Source organism: Colossoma macropomum, unplaced genomic scaffold (genome assembly GCF_904425465.1).
Source record: "Colossoma macropomum unplaced genomic scaffold, Colossoma_macropomum, whole genome shotgun sequence".
Lineage (NCBI taxonomy): Eukaryota > Metazoa > Chordata > Actinopteri > Characiformes > Serrasalmidae > Colossoma > Colossoma macropomum.
The window spans coordinates 36,549,772-36,565,182 of NW_023494789.1; the positions used below are offsets into that span (position 1 = coordinate 36,549,772).

At 41.7% G+C, this 15,411-nt stretch overlaps 1 protein-coding gene across 3 annotated transcripts in view; it reads left to right on the forward strand.

Moving 5' to 3' along the window:
* Positions 1-13,492, forward strand: part of gli1 (GLI family zinc finger 1) — a 59,409-nt gene extending 45,917 nt beyond the window's left edge. Inside the window, exons 2-13 of one of the 3 annotated variants that reach the window (XM_036571172.1) lie at positions 1,378-1,481; positions 3,692-3,891; positions 4,259-4,360; positions 4,577-4,775; positions 5,406-5,562; positions 5,646-5,753; positions 6,781-6,918; positions 7,693-7,842; positions 7,958-8,122; positions 8,223-8,465; positions 8,639-8,951; positions 9,193-13,492. In XM_036571172.1, coding sequence (XP_036427065.1) covers positions 1,411-1,481; positions 3,692-3,891; positions 4,259-4,360; positions 4,577-4,775; positions 5,406-5,562; positions 5,646-5,753; positions 6,781-6,918; positions 7,693-7,842; positions 7,958-8,122; positions 8,223-8,465; positions 8,639-8,951; positions 9,193-11,711 — 4,365 coding nt within the window. In that variant the 5' untranslated portion in view covers positions 1,378-1,410 and the 3' untranslated portion in view covers positions 11,712-13,492. The remainder of the gene's footprint in view (positions 1-1,377; positions 1,482-3,691; positions 3,892-4,258; positions 4,361-4,576; positions 4,776-5,405; positions 5,563-5,645; positions 5,754-6,780; positions 6,919-7,692; positions 7,843-7,957; positions 8,123-8,222; positions 8,466-8,638; positions 8,952-9,192) is intronic. The other 2 variants (XM_036571173.1, XM_036571174.1) reach the window with 2 other exon arrangements.
* Positions 13,493-15,411: the final 1,919 nt, after the last annotated feature.

Consider the following 15,411-nt stretch of genomic DNA (forward strand, 5'->3'; position numbering starts at 1 on the left):
AAGAGATCTCTATTTAGTGTATCCGACGCATTAGCGCACGTGTTGCCAGATATACACCTCTGAACATGCACACATGCTGTCGTCTCAGTTCTGTAATTGTACACCAGCTCTCTGATCTGGTTTGTACTATTTAATGTTTTATTTTAATATTAATTTTCAAATGATAGTGGGGATTCCTCAGGGTTCTCCCATTGGTCAGGATTTCAGGAGCTGAACTGAAGGCCTAACATCAGATTTACCATCAATTTAACCTTCTGGAAGTCCTAGATATGTCACAGACTATGAGTATAAGTGGCAACATGAACAATGCATTTTAAACAGATATAAGAAATGGAAAACAGGAGCAGCTCTATGCCGGCATTCTTTACTGAAGGGGTCACTGTAAAACTGCTATAATTTAAAATAGATGTTAACAGGTCTGTTAAAAAAAACATGGAATGTATTTTACAAGCTTCAAATGTCTGTGTCTAAACTAGAATGTACAAAAAATGTTCATGTGGTGCTAGCAAAAAATTAGCATTATCACAGAGGTGTCAAAGGTTTGAAATGTATGGCACGAACTGAAGGCCTAGCTCTTAGTCATGGCTTGACAGTGTATTATAATTCTATCATTTTAGATGCTAATATTCATTTTAAGACTTTAAACAAACATTCAAGACAAATATATTGCTTTGGCAAGATATTTTTGATTATAACAGACAGGCCTGTTGTTGGCTATGAGCAGTATAACAGGGCCCCCAGGCTACCAGGTGGCTTTTAAAAATTATTTAAGTTACTTATAGAAATATACTTATATACTTTACTTACTTACAGAAAAAGTCCAGATATTCTTATTTTTCATGATTGCAAAAGAATATATTTGCACTGTGTGGGGTGGCCTTAAAGTAGGATGTTGCTTAGGACCCTGAGATTTTCAGAAATGGCCCATAGTGAGAATATTAACATTCCTCCTAAAAATGATCAGTTATTCTCATGCATTTTGTGCAAAACTACAGCACAAATATTAAGTCTTAAATTTATAGAATTATTGCTGCTTTTTACTACAGTATAATTACGTAAGTGTGTAATTAATTACAGTTTGTAGTTATAGCTTGTTAACTTATGTTCAGTGTGCCTTCTTTTCTGACAGGTCTGCACTTTCAAAAAATGACAAGAATGTGGCAAAAATGTGAACATATTAAAATCATAATGAAATATCTCCTCTTATGCTTGCAAACACAAATATGATATTGGTTGAAAGTTTAGAATGAACACTTTATCGGCTTGTGTTAATGAGCTATAGAAAGAAATAATTATATCAAGTTACAACATAAAGTTGTCAAACTTTTTCAAAGGTGGGTGAAATTCCTTAACCTTTGGCCATTTGTGTTCTCACAGGGGCTTGCGGGAGTCGAGGGAGAGCTGGTCTCGATGCCAGTGGACATGCAGCCACACCAGGGGCTGTATCACTACAACACCACTGTCAGTCAACCAAGCAAAGGGTAAGGCCTGCATTCACAACACAGCCTCATACCTTCTGAGCGATGCAGGATAGAACAGAAGCAGCCAGCTCTGCTCTGTTCATCCACACAGGCTGTTTAAGGGTTCTGCTACTAGAACACAACTGTGGTTAGTGTAGTTAACTCGGACATGAACCCCAGGGAGACTGGAATTACAGTTACAAACTTTTTGTCTTGCTTTTTCTCAGAGTTCTGATTTTGTTGTAGAGATGGCAGATAGGCTCCTCCCCTCCTTCCCCTCTGCACCCTCCTCCTGCAGAATGCCACCCAGGTTGAGCCAGCCTCTCTCTCTCTCTCTCTCTCTCTCTCTCTCTCTCTCTCTCTCTCTCTCTCTCTCTCTCTCTCTCTCTCTCTCTCTCTCTCTCTCTCTCTCTCTCTCTCTCTGGGGTAACCTGAGTGGTGTTTGGTCAGTCATGCGGAGAGTAGCAGCTCCCTGACCAGTCAGTAATAAGCAGCTGTCAGAGTAGGGGGGGGGTAAAAGGAGACGGAGAATGTACACCAGGGCTACTGAGGAGGGGCAGAAAAAGAGGACAAGAAAGAAAGAGTGCAGGAGAGAAAGAGGGGTGCAGGAGAAAAAAGGAAAGGACATAAAGGGAGGCAGTAACCAGGGGAAGGGGGTTTGGTGGATTAGCGCAAGGAGATTAGGCTGCTGTAGAATACGCATGATGTTCAGAGAGAATTACACAGAGCAGGCACAGCAGAGAACATGGTGATGACAGACAGAGGGAGGAAAGGAAAGACAGGAGGGATGAAGAGGCCAAGGAGAGAAATGGTGCATGTACGTGAAAGAGAGAGAGGGAGAGAGAGAGAGAGAGAGAGAGGCAGACAGACGGAAAGGAAGAGACAGAGAATGAAGGAATGTGGGAATTCCCCTGCTGTGTTCTCAGACTTACCTCAGTTCTTAGAATAGAGACACTTGGCACCGCCCAGTGGCCAAGAAGTAATATCACAGCATAATATTTTGAAAAAATCTGAATCTTTATTTTCCAAGAACCAGATGTAGAAGTAACATGTTCTGGTGCAGGTCTCAGCATAAAATAAATAAAAGCATAAATGTAGAAAAAAACATCCCATTTAGCCCATTTTTTAGCCCTTAGATCTGAAAGTGATCAACCGAGTGGCCAGAGTCCAACACTGTTTGCTGATTTTCCTGCTCTTACACATCTACTGAACCTGACAATTAAAGTGGAAATCCACCATTTTTTCTATTTCTGTAAAATTCGCTTGTGATAGGAACCAGTCTAAAGTGTTTAATGCCTCTAAAAGCTACATTACAAAATGTTATTAGATAAAATGGCTACAGATGCACTTTCTGATGCCTGAGACATTTTTTTTGGATGATAGTTTTGAGAAAGACTTGTCTTAAAGAAGAGATACATGCAGGGGGTTTCAGGACAAAAAAGTCATAATCTATATTATCACCACTATTTTACCATTAGCAGCACTACATAAAACAATTCAGAAAGACTTTAGTAAGTTTCTCCACAGTGCATCGTTTCACTTCAAACCACTCTGAATGACTGTTCTCAAAGACTGTGATCTTAAGTATTGAAGTATATAAGTACTGAATTAAGCACATTTAAAAATAAAATCGGTGAACTTCTCCTTTCAACTCAGTTCAATCAGCTATGCTTGAGCAAGAAAATAAAAATTCTGTAGGAATCAGCACTCCACCCCAGCCTTAGGTTAAGATTAAGAGTCTGTTAGTCCGAAAACCCAGGTTAAGACCAAAGTGCTGAGGTAAACTGGTACAATTTAAATAATAAATATAGAGGCGTATGCAAAGTGTAAACACTCCTGCTTGGTGAAGTCACGGTTCTGTTGAATTCCTAAGTAAAAATAAGCCTCTCTACACACTTAAATATTATGTGTCTGCAAATTTAAATGCACGTTTTACATATCAGAAAAAAACTAAAACCTAAAATGTATAAAATGTGTCCTAACTTTTGCACGGGCCACAGTTTATGTTTTATTTATTTTCCATCATGTTACGTTCCACTAACAAACAGTAACTGTACATTAAAATGTGCAGAAGTGTGTTCTCTGTAGAGAATGTAGAACTTATTTTCACTGATAAAATCAACAAAACATAGAATTTGACCAGGGCTGCCCAAATGTTTGCATAGGACTGAAGCAGAACAATTCTGTATGGGGTTCATACTTTATTTTGATCTGCGAATGTTTATTTGTAGCCTGGCGCCGTCAGTAAGATCACCGTACAGTGAGGTGTCGCCTGTGTGTGTGGCTCCCCCTTGTGGCCAGCCTCCACAGAGCAGAGCAATGTACAACCCATCTCTCACCCCCGGAGCCTGCATGGATCCCTATATGCGGCCCCCACAAGGACTCCCGCCCCATGGCATGTTGGGACACCGCAGCATGCCACCACCTGAAGGTGAGCACCACTATCTGAATATAATTTATGCACTAAATTAATGCCATGTTGCAGTACCTTTAGGACTGATGGGCTTTGCTTGCAAAAGAGCAGTTTCGTCACTCTGTCACCTCACCGATGCAACATATATAACCCATCTCAACAATTTATTATTTATTTTTTAGTGGATTATGTTTGATTGGACTACGTAAACTCTCTTTTTTGCATATTTCACCACAATAAAGCCCAGTTCTTCAGCAGCCTTTGGTATCACAGAGGTTATATCAGGAACCACTAAGGAATGCATTCACCCAAGGCTTCTGTAAACATTAATCCAAGTGATAATCTGTAAATATTAATCCCAATCTTTCTTCTTTGCATGTTTTAGGAGGCAGTGGCACCCCCTACTGTAGCCAAAGTAACATGATGTCAGCCCACCATGGCTTCCCTCTCAACCAGTCAGGCTCAGAACACATGGGTTCAGGAGATGGTGAGAGGACATTCACATTGTTTTCTAAATGATATCACATGTAATCTAACATTTAAGTAGCTGCAGTAACCTGCAATACATTAGTTACGTTCAATAGGAGCAATTGCACACCTTATTCATTTAAAAGAAAAACCTATTTTTAGTCTCTGAAATCTAACATATGCAAGTGTAAATATAGAAAGTTTTACCATCTCTCTTTTTCTTCCAATCCACAAGGTTCTCGTTTCTCCACTCCTCGTTCCATACTGAAATTGAGTAAGAAGCGTGCGCTGTCAATCTCTCCCCTGTCTGATGCCAGTGTGGACCTGCAGACGGTTATTCGCACCTCTCCCAACTCTCTGGTGGCGTTTGTTAACTCTCGCTGCGGGCAAAACACTGCCAGCTCATATGGACACCTGTCAGTGGGGGCCATGAGGTAAATGTCATAAGACTGCACTGCTACAGTGCATATGTTAAAATATAAATCCTTAAACAATTACTAAGACCTAGAAACCTCGAAAGTGAAGAAAGAGCGCTGAAAACACTTCAGAGCAGGTCGTAGTCACGCATATGTAAAGGTACTACTCCAGAAGAGCTCTCAAAAGTTAAAGACATGGCTAACAAATTCATAGGAATGCAAAAGTATGGACAAAATTCAGGTTGCTAGCAGCTGTTTTAGCTATGCAATGTACTACAGTCCATTTTTTACAATAACAGTATGTCATACACCACATGAGCAAGTCTATTTTAGATTACTTAACAACTCTGCGTGGTTTAAGGCAAGTGTGTAATGACTGTGTGATTTAGGCATTTAGCCATGCAGTTTGCATAGTGCTAACTGGTGGGGTATAAGCTTCCATTACATCGTAGCTATGGTAGCCTCGTAGCTCCAGGGTAAATCTAAAGAAGGTGTTTGGTGAAAACTGCGTAAATTTGATTTTTGCTGAAGTATTCCTTTAACAGTTTCAGTTTCATTGTAAACAAAGACTGGACTTTTAGAAAACATCAGTAGTAGTGCAGAAGTAAAATCCACTCAGGTTAACCTTTGTCTTCTCCTTGGCTGCAGTCCATCGATGGGTTACTCACCTTCAATGAACTACCAGTCCAGGCCTCAGGGGAATATGTACGGAACTCCACTTGGTCACCCCCCAGCTCCATTGGGCCCCCCAACTCGTCTGCCTCCCCACAATCCCCGCCTACATGCACCCCCAAAACATGGACATGTAAGGCAGCGACTTATGCTTTCTTTCCGTTTTACTGTATAATGGCTTGATCAGGGATTTGACTCGTTATGATGTGTGTCCAGCTGAAGACGGAGCCTGTCTTAGGTAGCGTGATGGATGGCATTAATGTGAAGAGTTTAGAAGAGCATTCAGAGGGAGATGTGGCCAGTCCATCCTCCACTGGAACGCAGGTATCCTGACTATTTAAACATAATGAGTCATATTTATCTTCTCAGTACTCATCTAGTATTATTTTTGCTTTCTGATTCTTTTAGAGGGTAATTCCGTCACTTTTTCACAATTTCTACATGATGCAATCATTGAAATGTAAACAAATGACAATTGAGTGGTTTTAATGTGAAACAGTGCAGTGTAGAGAGACTTGCTGGCTGATTTCTTTAGTGTTGGTGACGTCTACAACACAAACACAGCAAATTTTATTTGCTATCCAAAATCAACATTTAACCTACGCATGTCTTCTGAGTTTATATGTAATGTTGATATGCCTGAAACTTTTCCATAGAAGGCCCTACATGTAACTCTCCACCATGAACTTATTAAAAGAAATACACTTGGGAGGAAAAACTTATCTCAAAACTACAGAAAACAACGTCTCACGCATCAGGCAGTGAATTCATAACAAATTCATTTCAGAGACACTTAAAGTTTTGGATGTCTGATTCCTATCACCACTGCTGTAAACAATTCTGACCTGGTTTCTCTAGAACGACACATTTAACATCAAACCACTCTGATTTTGTTTACATCTTAACAATTTAATTATGCAAAAAATTTGAAAAATCTATGGAAGTCCCCTTTAACATACTAATCCTTATCAACAGTTAGGAGACAGTGGCTGTATATACAGTCACTGGCCTAATCAGTCATATTTTGAATGTTGAGTCTGTTCTTGTCATTGATAATTAAATGGGACCTCCAGCAATAGACAGCACAGTTGTTTGCCTTCTAACATGCTCTAGGACAAATACAGAGCCTTTCTGACATGTATCCTGCTGTCTGCGGTAGCTTCACTGTGTTTATTCAACTACATTACATAGAGACACTGGCCAGTCTATGTCAAAGGAAAATAAATAGAGGAATAATTTCATACGGTTACTGAAGTTGTTTGGTTTCATCAGCTTATCAACTTACTTTCAGTAAGCTTGTAGATATGATTACTTCCACTGGCTTATGCTGTATGAAATGTGTGCTTTGCAGGATCCTCTTCTTGGTGTCCTGGAGGGTCGAGACGATCTGGACAAAGAGGAGAAACCAGAGCCTGAGGCCATTTATGAGACAAACTGCCACTGGGAAAGCTGCAGCAAGGAGTTTGATACCCAGGAGCAGCTTGTGCATGTAAGAGAGAATAACACACTGCTATAAATGATATCTTGGCAAGTGAAATGTTAAATTTAGCCAATATATTAAATATTTCTCATTTTGAGACTGTAACAATGTTATAACTTTTTTGAGACATTTTTTTTAATTGTTTTAAGTAATTTTATATACAGCATTGTCTTAATCTATTGGCAGATTTTTTTGCTTGGTTCAAGCATTAAATCTTTAAACAAGCAAAATAATCTGCCAGTGCGGTAAGACTGTTTTCTATTTTTTTACATTACCATTTTCTAGCCTCTATTTATCTCTTACAATTAAACAGGCTGTTTTGTTTTTATGCCTTTTGGACTGATATATGTAAATGAGTTCTGTTTTAATTGGCTGCCCTGTATTATGTTTCAATCAAAAAGACGTCTGGCCTGAAACACTCCTTATAAAGTCAGTGTGAATGGGCGAGGCTAAACTGCTTTAGGCAGATTTATGTAAATGAGCGTGTTCTCATGACATCACAAAAAACACCACATTCAAAGCAGGCTGTTTTTGCAGCTCAGTTTCCATGTACATTTATAGATAGTATGGACTGTATGAAGTAACGAAAGTCATAGATGTTTGTCACAGACTTTAAACATGTAGCCTTTAAAAACATACTTTTAATAAAGTATTAAAAAAAAGCAGCAATTCAGTTTTCCTTTATATGGGATCTTAAAGATGCAAAAAAAGCACTGTGCAATTGCTACTTTTCTAGTTTTTTCTTCTTTGATAAATAATTTATTTGACTGCTTTTCCCTCTAGCACATCAATAATGAGCATATACATGGCGAGAAGAAGGAGTTTGTGTGCCACTGGAAGGATTGCTCTCGTGAGCAGAGACCCTTTAAAGCTCAGTACATGCTGGTGGTGCACATGCGTAGACACACCGGGGAAAAGCCTCACAAGTGCACTGTGAGTGTCAGTAATGTATATGTATGTGTATGTGTAACTGATAATGTGTTGAGTGTTCAGTTTGGTTTACATGCATTCTCTTAAAAGTGGTTAACACTGTGTTTGTGTGTATTAGTTTGAGGGTTGCAACAAGGCATACTCTCGTCTGGAGAACCTGAAAACTCACCTGCGCTCCCACACTGGTGAGAAACCATATGTGTGCGAGCATGAAGGATGTAACAAGGCTTTCTCCAACGCCTCAGACCGGGCCAAGCACCAGAACAGAACACACTCCAATGAGGTATAAATAAAAAAAATACACAGAAGCATACTTGCACAAACTCAGACATAGCATAGTCGCTTGCGGTTTACACTAATATGTATGGGTTTGTCATCCTTAGAAACCCTATGTGTGCAAGATCCCTGGATGTACAAAACGTTATACAGACCCAAGCTCTCTGCGTAAGCATGTGAAGACAGTCCATGGTCCTGAAGCTCACATCACTAAGAAACACAGAGGGGACACAGGACCTCGACCCCCTGGCTCTGCCCTAACCCCTGCAGGTCAAGGTTCAGAATTGCTGGTAGAAAAGGAGGAAAAAACAAGAGAGGATTGCAAGCTACTTGCTCCAGAAAATGCAATGGTGAGATACTGTTCTTGTCCTCTTATATATCTGTCTTATATTTTTATTCTCTTTTTGTTAAGGGGTTTTATTCTGGTATTGCAACAAATTAGCATCTACCTATTTGTTTTTTTTTGGTTGTTTTTGCTCTCTTTCTTGACTGACTTTGCACCTCTCTGTCATTCATCCACAAGAAGTCTCAACCAAGTCCTGGTGGCCAGTCATCCTGTAGTAGCGAGCGCTCACCACTTGGAAGTGCCAATAACAATGACAGTGGCGTGGAGATGAACCTGAATGCAGCCGGGAGTCTAGAGGACTTGACAGCACTGGAGGATGGAGTGGGCAACAGTGCAACAGAGCCTAATGGAGGAATGGGTTCTGGAGGCATGGGCATGTCTGCACAAGCCCTGAAGAGGCTGGAGAACTTGAAGATTGATAAACTGAAGCAGATCCGCCGGCAGACACCACCAGGCCGGGGTGCAGGAAACAAACTACCAGCACTTTCAGGTAAAGGGGATTTAGTAAATCCAGGACATAGAAATAAATTATATAAATTATATTATTTCATTATGTTTGTATGTATATTTTCATTACATCTTTTGGGCAATTTGTCAGGAGACACAATCCTACTGTTGTGCTAAACAAGAGTATGATGCGACTAGTAGTACGATGTACCATGCATTTATTTCTTATCTGAAATTATGTTTATAATGGCTTTAGTTTACATTTAATTTTCTCTTTCTCTCAGTAGCATCAGGTGAGATGATTGGCATGTGTGGCCCCTCCCCCTTGCTGTCCAACCGTCGTGTGATGGAGCTCTCAACCCCCGAGCTGGGCGGAGGAGGGATTGGTGGAATGGCTATGCCTTGCCCACCTAATGAACGCCGTGGGAGTGGCACCAGTAGTCTGAGCTCCGCCTACACTGTGAGCCGCCGATCCTCCATGGCTTCCCCCTACCTGTCCAGCCGACGCTCCAGTGAAGTATCTCAGGTGGGAACAGGTGGACATTGCCAGTCTGTCATGGGAAATGATGTAGGTGGGGACCCATTATCGCCAGAGAGTAATCGCAGAACTGGGTTATGCCAGAGTGCTAGTGGGTTGCCCGGTCTACCTAGTCTTACCCCTGCGCAGCAATACAGTCTGAAGGCTAAATATGCTGCAGCAACTGGTGGCCCACCACCAACACCTCTACCCAATATGGAGCAGCCTGGGACTCCTTGCAGACGTGGTTTTATGAATGAGTACCAGGGCCAGCCACTGCCACCATTCCTGCATCAAGGGGGTGCCAGGAGACACAGTTCCAATGCAGAGTATGGCACAGGGATAATCTACCCACACCAGGCACCTGGCAACAACACACGGCGTGCCAGTGATCCAGTGCGATCTGGTGGTGACCCTCAAAGTCTGCCCAAGGTGCAGCGCTTCAACAGCTTGAGTAACATGGCAGTAATGGGCCGCCGCAATGCCTTGCAGCACTGTGGATCTGATGCCAATCTCGCAAGGCACATGTACTCACCACGACCACCAAGCATTACTGAGAATGTGATGATGGAGGCCATGGCCATGGAGCCTCAGGGGAACCCCACAGAGGGCAGAGAGCAGGGCAGTACAATGCAAGGTGCAGACCGGGCCTACATGGGCTACCAGCAGTCTCAGCACCATCCTCACCCAGGCAACCAGCTATCCCCTGGACATGAAGGCATTGGGTGCATGGATCCATCTTTCCAGTCACAGTTGCCAGGACAGTACCAGGGCCAGCGTGGAGATATGGGTGCTGGAGGAGCGATGGGTCAGAATGACATGGCAAACACTCTCCTCCAGCAAGCTGAGTACAGCATGAGTACCTGTCAGCTCAGTCCATCTGGGCCACACTACCCAAGCCTGGGTCAACCAAATGATGGACCAGGACCCTGGCGACAGAACACCCAGATCCAGAATCCACATGTGGGTGTACAAGCAGGCATGCAGTTCCAAGACACAGGAATGCAGTCACAACAGTATCCTCAAGGTATGTATGATCTCAATGCTGACCATAACCATCAGAGAGTCACCATCAAACCAGAGCAGTTCCATCCAGCCATGGGAGGGTCCAGTGCCTGCCAAAATGCCAAGCCTCTTCAACAGCACTGCCAACCTAGTGCTATGGAGCTGTGCCAGCAAGGATACCCTCCACAAACACAAGAGCAGGGTTTAATGGGCAAGTCCTCAAACCCCAGCTGTGACTACCATCATGGTCAGATAAAGGCCCAAGCAGGTCAGCAGCAAAGCCAAGCTGGAACATTCCCCAGTGGTGGAAGCCTGAGTCTCGGCTGTGCAGGCTCTGTTCTCACCGAAGGCCGGAGGTCGCAGACACCAATGCTGCAGGTGAAGGAGATGATGGTTCGAAACTATGTGCAGTCACAGCAAGCACTCCTTTGGGAACAGCACCAGGAGCAGCAAGCAGCAGACAGCAGTCTCTCTGGGAAGCCAGACAGCATCGAAATGGGAGGACAGCCAGCCATGATGCAGCACAGCCCTCAAAATCAGCAGCCTAATCCAAATCTCTACCATAACAGTTACCAAGGCTACACAAATCAGAACGTCTTAAGTCCCCCAGCACACAGTCGGGTATCCAGCTCGATGCCAGTCAAGGAACAGATGGGTGGCATGCAGGGCTCCTGCTATGGTCATGATATGGTGCCACATCCACCACAGGGTAGAAAGCCACTGAGTCGTCAGAACAGTCTTTCCCAGCAAGCAAGTGGAGCATACCTGGGCAGCCCACCTAACCTGAGCCCTAGCCATTCTACTGCTAGTCCCAGGAGAGCAGTACGGTTACCACCTGTTCAGCAACAGCAACAACACTCAGAGAATTTCTATTACTCAGGCCAGATCCACATGCATCACAATGTGGATAAGCCGCTGGAACACCAGGATGGATCGTGCCTACCCCAGCAGCACCTTTCAGGAATAGATCCTTCTACGAAGACTGCCTCACTGGCCTATCCTGAATCTGCACCAATGTCTAATACCTTGGAGAACCTGGACTTGGAGAATGCTCAGATTGACTTTGCTTCCATTATTGATGACCCAGATCCTTCATCCTACAGCCCCGTAAATCCGGTCGTGGGACACCAACCCTCCTCTTCCCAGGCCTCATCCCGTCTCACCACTCCACAAAATTCCATCACCCTGCCCTCTGGCCTCTCCAACATGGCCATTGGGGATATGACCTCCATGCTGACGTCCCTTGCTGGGGAAAACAAGTATTTGAACACGTTGTCTTAAAGGGTCACTTCACACCTGAAGTAGGTCGTAAGATGTTGGTGATATTGAAATGTAATGAACTAACGACTCCAGATGAATGACCCTTGACAAAACCAAAGGTTCCTGTGGACCTTCCTCTAATCACTGTTTGCAGTGAGTCGCACTAGACTGGACCGGTCTTCAAGAATGGAGTGATTCTGTTTCCCTACAGGATCTTACCATTTCTGTATGTTTGCTGGTTTAGTTTGTTTAGTAATGATTTCCCAAACATTACATTGGGTTTCATTATCAAAACTGAAGGGGCATTCCAGTTGCCAAGATGGGACTGTTGATAATGAAACATTTTGTTTAAATGTAAATATATTTTACCTTTAAATCAGCAATGGACTGTATATTGAGACAATGATACAAAAAAAACTCATCTGCTTTATGAAATTTATGGGGAGTAGTGAGAGTGTTAGAGAGCACATTTCCTTTTTAGGTACTCTACAAGCCACTCTCTCAAATATAATACTTGGTACAACAGGTCTGAAGTGCCTTTGCCTTTTGTGGCTAATGATTCCTTACTGATACAAGAGTTATAATGAGAAACACAAAACGGTCAGAGATGTGGATGGAGAAGGTACAAAACTCTGAAACTCTTCATGACCAACAGTCAAAATGCCTATGTGCATTGCAGTATTCAATGCCTTATCAGTTGTTAGTATTGATGATTCTTATTCAAGTGAATGTGGCAAGAACTACGTTTGAATTCAGTGGAACCCATTTGACTTAAATGGACTTTCATATATGTTTTTTATTTTCTTCTCATTTGTTTTCAGACAGGTAGCTTTAGTCAAATGGCACTGAGTTACTGTTACATGTTCTCCTTTGTTTAAAGGCCTGGATGCACTAAGCCAATTTGCTCTGACACAACAGTGGCATTGTTCAAAATATCATGCAGGATTTTAGTTTAGACTTAAGCATCCAATGCTGCCTCTGACTGAAGCAGGAACCTACAGTGAAAATAAACAAAAATGATCAGAATTACATTCATATATTATTGCTGTTTGTCAGTACAGTGTCATACTCATCAAAGTGAGATAATAAGATGGCTAATAGAGCCCCTTATTGCATCTCCTTAGTGTTTTCAGGCCCTAAACTGCACCACATCACACAAGCTAGCCTATTAGCATTGCACTGACAACAGCACTGAGCTGAAGAAAATGTATGAAAAAACACAGATTATTCTGTTTTGGTATTCATTTTTTTACAGTATGATGCATGGTATTGCATTCAGGCAGTATCCAGCTGACAAGCTAAAAGTCTTCACGTCCTTTGTTTTAGCACACTTTACTTATGTGATGCCTCACAACAGTGTGAAGAACTCTTTTCCTAAAGTATTAAAAGAGGGCAGGGTATGGTTTCAAACCCTTAACAAATCCCAGTGTTTCCCTACAGCTGTCCATGGCATACCAAAGATGATTGGCACTGAGAAGAGTGCATGAGCACCCTTTCATAATAACAGTCATGTGGCCGTGCCTCCATAGTGCTGATAGAGAATGTAATTTTTAACATTTCTTTTGTTTCTTTTTTTTAAAGAACATTAAAACAGTTTGTGGATTTTGCATTTCTCTGTGTGTTCTGGTATCTGTCACAGTTCAAACTTTTTTTTGCTGGCAAAAGATCATTAATGTAGTCTTGCAGTTTTTATGCTAGCAGTTATTACACCTATTTACAGGAAAACAAGTGATATATTTTTTGCATACCATTTTCTACATTTTTATACAAAAGTAAAGGTACTATATTTTACCTGTTTATTAATAAACACAGCCTGTGATGGAAGCAACACTGTGTTGTCACTTTTTTTTTGTGAAGACAAACTATACAGATATGCTTAATTTGTTTTTCAAAATAAAAGCGAAAATTTTATATTTTATAAATTGCTGCAAATTAGCCAATTGCAGAAACACCAAAAGGAGGACTGGGCTATTCAGGTTTTGAAATGGAGAGGTCTGTTATTTAAAGAACCTCTTAAAAGAACACTAGATGGAGCCAACACTGCAACTCTGGGCAACGAGCAACCCTCAGATTTATTGCATAAATGCACAAAGGCTTCGATTTGCACCATTTTCCTTCTGCTTTAGTTATTTCACGCAATATTCTTCAATGTGCCCTCTTCTTGATATAAGATCAAGGGAAAGATTTTCCTGGACAGTGTAATTTTGTGACCGCTGGTCCATGGAACCCTGGGGTCAGTCCCAGAGAGCTTACAGTGCGCCTGTGTGTCTGTGCGTAGCACTAAAGAAAGCTCCACTTTGGCATAGCTCACCTCTCTGAGTCAGTTTTCCCCTCTGCTCTTCCTCTATCTGTTATTCCAAATACTACTGCTTTTCAATATCCATCCATTCCTTTTTAGATAGTTTGCCATGATTAGTTGCCGTGATTCACATATTCCTTTAAAGGTGTAGTTCAGGGAAAAATCAAATGTACACAATTTTCCACTTTCCTCAGATAAAGCTGGAATCCAAAACATTGGAATAGCTGGAATACATTTTTGGAATCCAAGTTTTGCTTCTTTGGTTCAGTGCTGGAGCTATGAGGCTAATACAGCTAGAATTCAATAGTCACCCAAATCTTTTCTATAAATGCAGGTATTGTTTGCTGCCTGCTTTGTTAGCATCCTCGTAGCTCCAGTGCTATCCCAAAGAAGCAGAGATGCATCTGTGGTAAGTAGATAATTGTGTAAATTTGATTTTTTACAACTTTTAAAAAAGCATCAAATATCAAAATTATCATCATCTGTCTACAAATGGTTGCTGTCAGACAAAAACTCTTCAAACTGGTCAATTTTTTTTTTCCTAGAGAAGAAAAAAAACATTCTTCCAGTGTAAGTTAATGTACAAACATTTAATTCCAAGCAATTCTGAACCACTTCTGTCAGCCCATTTATCATGAAATTTCACCCAATGTAAAGGGCAGCTGGAGTTTTCAAATGATGTCAAAAAATGAAAAAGGTCAAAAGTGGAAGTATAGGGTTTTGTTCCCAAAATCTCCAAAATATAGTTCTTATATACTCAGCTGAGCTTTTCACTGTTATGCTTTACATCGGACTATAGTGATGAAATTAAAATGTAAAGAGAGACAGTGCAGAGGGTTCACCTGCTTCAGCACTGCAGCCTCGACTTAAGCCAGAATGCATGGCGCTGAGCTGGGTGATACAAATGGAAATGCTGAAATGAGAACTGAGGTTTTCACATGCGAAAAAGTGAGGTGAGGATAATGACTTTTCTTTTCTTGCCATTCAAGTGAAAGCTTCTTTTTTCCTTTCTTTGTCACAACTGCTGGCATATAATTAACTGCTGCTTAATATGCTCTTGGGGAGACTCCTCCCTGTGCTCTCTCTCTGAACCTGTGCCAAACACACACACCACACTCAGAAACATGCTCAAACCCTTGTGGAACACCCCACCCTGAGCTCTCCTGTGTGTGTGTGTGTGTGTGTGTGTATGTAACCATGTGTTTGTGACCATTTGGTGCCCAGATTCCTTAGCTCACTAGTCACTATCAGGTAGCAGCTTCCGGACGTGTATGCTTACACCGTCAGAATAAAAGGTACTGTACAGGTACACTTTCATTCAACAAACAATATAAATGTACCATCAAAAGTGCAACATTGGTCTTAACATTTAAATTGTGTATCTTAAACAAGTTTTAAAGTTACACTACGTTCATCTTCTCA